Source organism: Trichoplax adhaerens, genomic scaffold (genome assembly GCF_000150275.1).
Source record: "Trichoplax adhaerens TRIADscaffold_7 genomic scaffold, whole genome shotgun sequence".
NCBI classification, from domain to species: domain Eukaryota; kingdom Metazoa; phylum Placozoa; class Uniplacotomia; order Trichoplacea; family Trichoplacidae; genus Trichoplax; species Trichoplax adhaerens.
This window is the reverse complement of record NW_002060949.1, coordinates 3,400,938-3,403,594: the sequence shown is the minus strand read 5'-3', so window position 1 is coordinate 3,403,594 and position 2,657 is coordinate 3,400,938. Positions and strand designations below refer to the sequence as shown.

General features: G+C 33.7%; 1 protein-coding gene across 1 annotated transcript; it reads left to right on the top strand.

Annotated features, from left to right (window-relative positions):
* Nucleotides 1-1,360: 1,360 nt before the first annotated feature.
* On the top strand, nt 1,361-1,612 carry TRIADDRAFT_9164 (uncharacterized protein; the record flags this gene model as incomplete). The annotated part of the gene is made up of 1 exon (XM_002114362.1): nt 1,361-1,612. A coding segment is annotated over one exon (252 nt), but the record flags the coding sequence as incomplete, so codon positions are not given.
* Between the last annotated feature and the right edge of the window lie 1,045 nt (nt 1,613-2,657).

The following is a 2,657-nucleotide window of genomic DNA, read 5'->3' as shown; positions in this document are numbered from 1 at the left end:
GCTTTTATTTCTCGATCGTGGCTTTCACGTTGGTATAGTACAGTATAATAAAAAGGACTAGCGCAGCTTAAAAATTTCTACTTTACGGTATAAAATAATCCAGCGAAGATTGAACTACCGCTAAATCTAGCACTAGTATCTAGCTATACACGGTATAGTGTAAGACAATGAGCGTACGTTTAGCGAAATCTGGCTTCTTCAAGCTATCTAAAATAAATTATCATGCATGTATTCAAGAACAGCAAGGTCTTTGATTGTTAACATATACTTATTCAATCATTACGAAAACCTTACAGTGCTAAATAGCATTACTACTGTACTAACATATAGAGCCTCATGCTGTCTATTTCTTAGAATGTGTAAAAAGTATGACAAATTAAAGACTTCTGATGACACTTCGTTGACTAAACATTTCAACAAATTCGTGTTCAATACTGTAATACAGTATAATCTCTAGTATCTACGCTCAGACTGTAGAACTAAACTCGACAAGATAAATAAGGTTTTCAATCGTGTGGCTTTAGAAGGTTTTAAAAAGTTGTACTCATCGAAATTATAGTCATTAGCGACTGACTGAATATCAGTGTTTATTGCTAATTAATTAATGTAGCGGATGTTTTGCCTCTTCAACCATTTGCATACTCATAAGCTTGGCGTATCTTTAGGTCATTCTTGGTCTCGAGGAGTTGGTCGATTTACATTCAATATGTCCGATATTACCAATGATAAAACTTCAAATCTAGAAAATGTTGTCGCTGCGGAACTTGTTTTAACAAGAAGGCCACTTAATGCTGAGAAATTGCTAAAGCTCCACCTCTTTTATTACGTTGAAATTCATCAAATATTCCACAACAGATCAACACAAGTTGTAGCTAAACATTTGATATACACAAATGGTAATCAAACACAAACTACATTCGATGTATTGACTACTGTTCGTGCCTGGATTAATGATGAATCCAGCAATTTGGGTCTTCGTGTGATTATCAAAACACCGGATTTACTGCTGGTAAAATCTAATGATGTTAGCCGTCAGTTATTTAAGACACGCAGAACAGGTAACTTTAGACCTTTACTGGTCGTTTATAGTGATAGAGGAAATGTTAACGACTATCGACCGCACCATGAGCAAGAAGTGCCCAATATTGAACATCATCGAGGGGTTTTATCGAGAATGGCAAGATCAATAGCGAGTGATAACGACGAAAACAATATGGATGATGATGATGATTCAGATGAAAAGCACGAGCGCACTAAGCGATCTACCGAGCAAAAGTCCAGTAAGAAAAAAAGCAAACAGAAGAAGAAAAGGTCATGCCGGCGCCGTTCTATGGAAATTAAGGTTGATCAAGTTTTTAATAATGACATTATTTTTGCTCCGAAGGTTTTCGAGTCATACTACTGCAGCGGTACTTGCTCATATCCTCTTGGACCTCATTTAAATGCTACAAATCATGCGATTGTGATGGCTATTCTGCACGACCTTAAAGTCCAAGGTGTAAAAGCGTCTCAATGTGCGCCAACTCAATTATCGCCACTAAGTTTTCTTTATGTCGAAGGGAATAAGATTATCATTAAGGAATATCCTGACATAGTCGTAGATGCTTGTGGTTGCCATTAGATATTGAAATACGGATAAGCCAACTCAGGACGTTGTATTCAATTTACATATGATGCATTAAAATTTTAATTTTGCAAGCGAGAAGAAATGATCGACTAAATTACTTATCATTTCTGATTAATTTTAATCAGCACTTCACCCATTCATATAGTAATCATACTAGTGACATCGCTACGTTACACTTGGTATGCTAGTAACTATAACCTCCATGATTTCGTTATGAGTGCTTCGCAAATGCGCTGACTTTGTCAAATTTTATAACTTAGAATCTAATTTAGTTAATATCGATGCACAATCGTGTATACACTGTAATATAAAATGCTATTTACTAAGTTATACGCGATGAAATTATAAACTGTATTAATTTCACATTCTTCAATACTAATAATTGAAGCTAATAGAGATACTATAAATTTCCTTTAGACTTAATCATCTTTGACAAGTCCTGGTAAAACTGGTTACCAGTGAGAAGTTTCGATATTTTGCTATAGTCACGATAGAAATTTCGTCACTATAAGCTTTACAAACTTAGAAGAGCATTACTCATCTCTTAGCTTTTCTATTATAATTGTCGAAACTAAAGAGCTCGCACTATTATCTGTATAACAAGCAATTGTAGGACACGAATTACAACGCAAATCGTTAATTTTCTTACCATCAGTGAAATACATGTTTAATTGTTATCAAGTCTTGATATCATTTTCAGATACATCTTTTCAATTTGCGCTGATGATCGATCTACTGCTAAGAATGAAAATAATCAACAGTCTACTTCATGCCTAAAGTTTTAACTAAGATCCTTGCTGATTAAGTCAATAATTTTATATAAGATACTAATTGCAAGAGCCTCATTAGAAATCATAAAATGGACTGCACTTTTAAATTAACATTTACAGATTTCATTATTTGTATAATTTCTTAATTTAAAAAATTACGCTAGTGCTGGTAATATTTTTAATTACTGTCATTTTTTATCTTCGGTAGCGTACATTGGTAATTCTTTCTGATATAATTTAAGAATGTATTAAAATTTGTA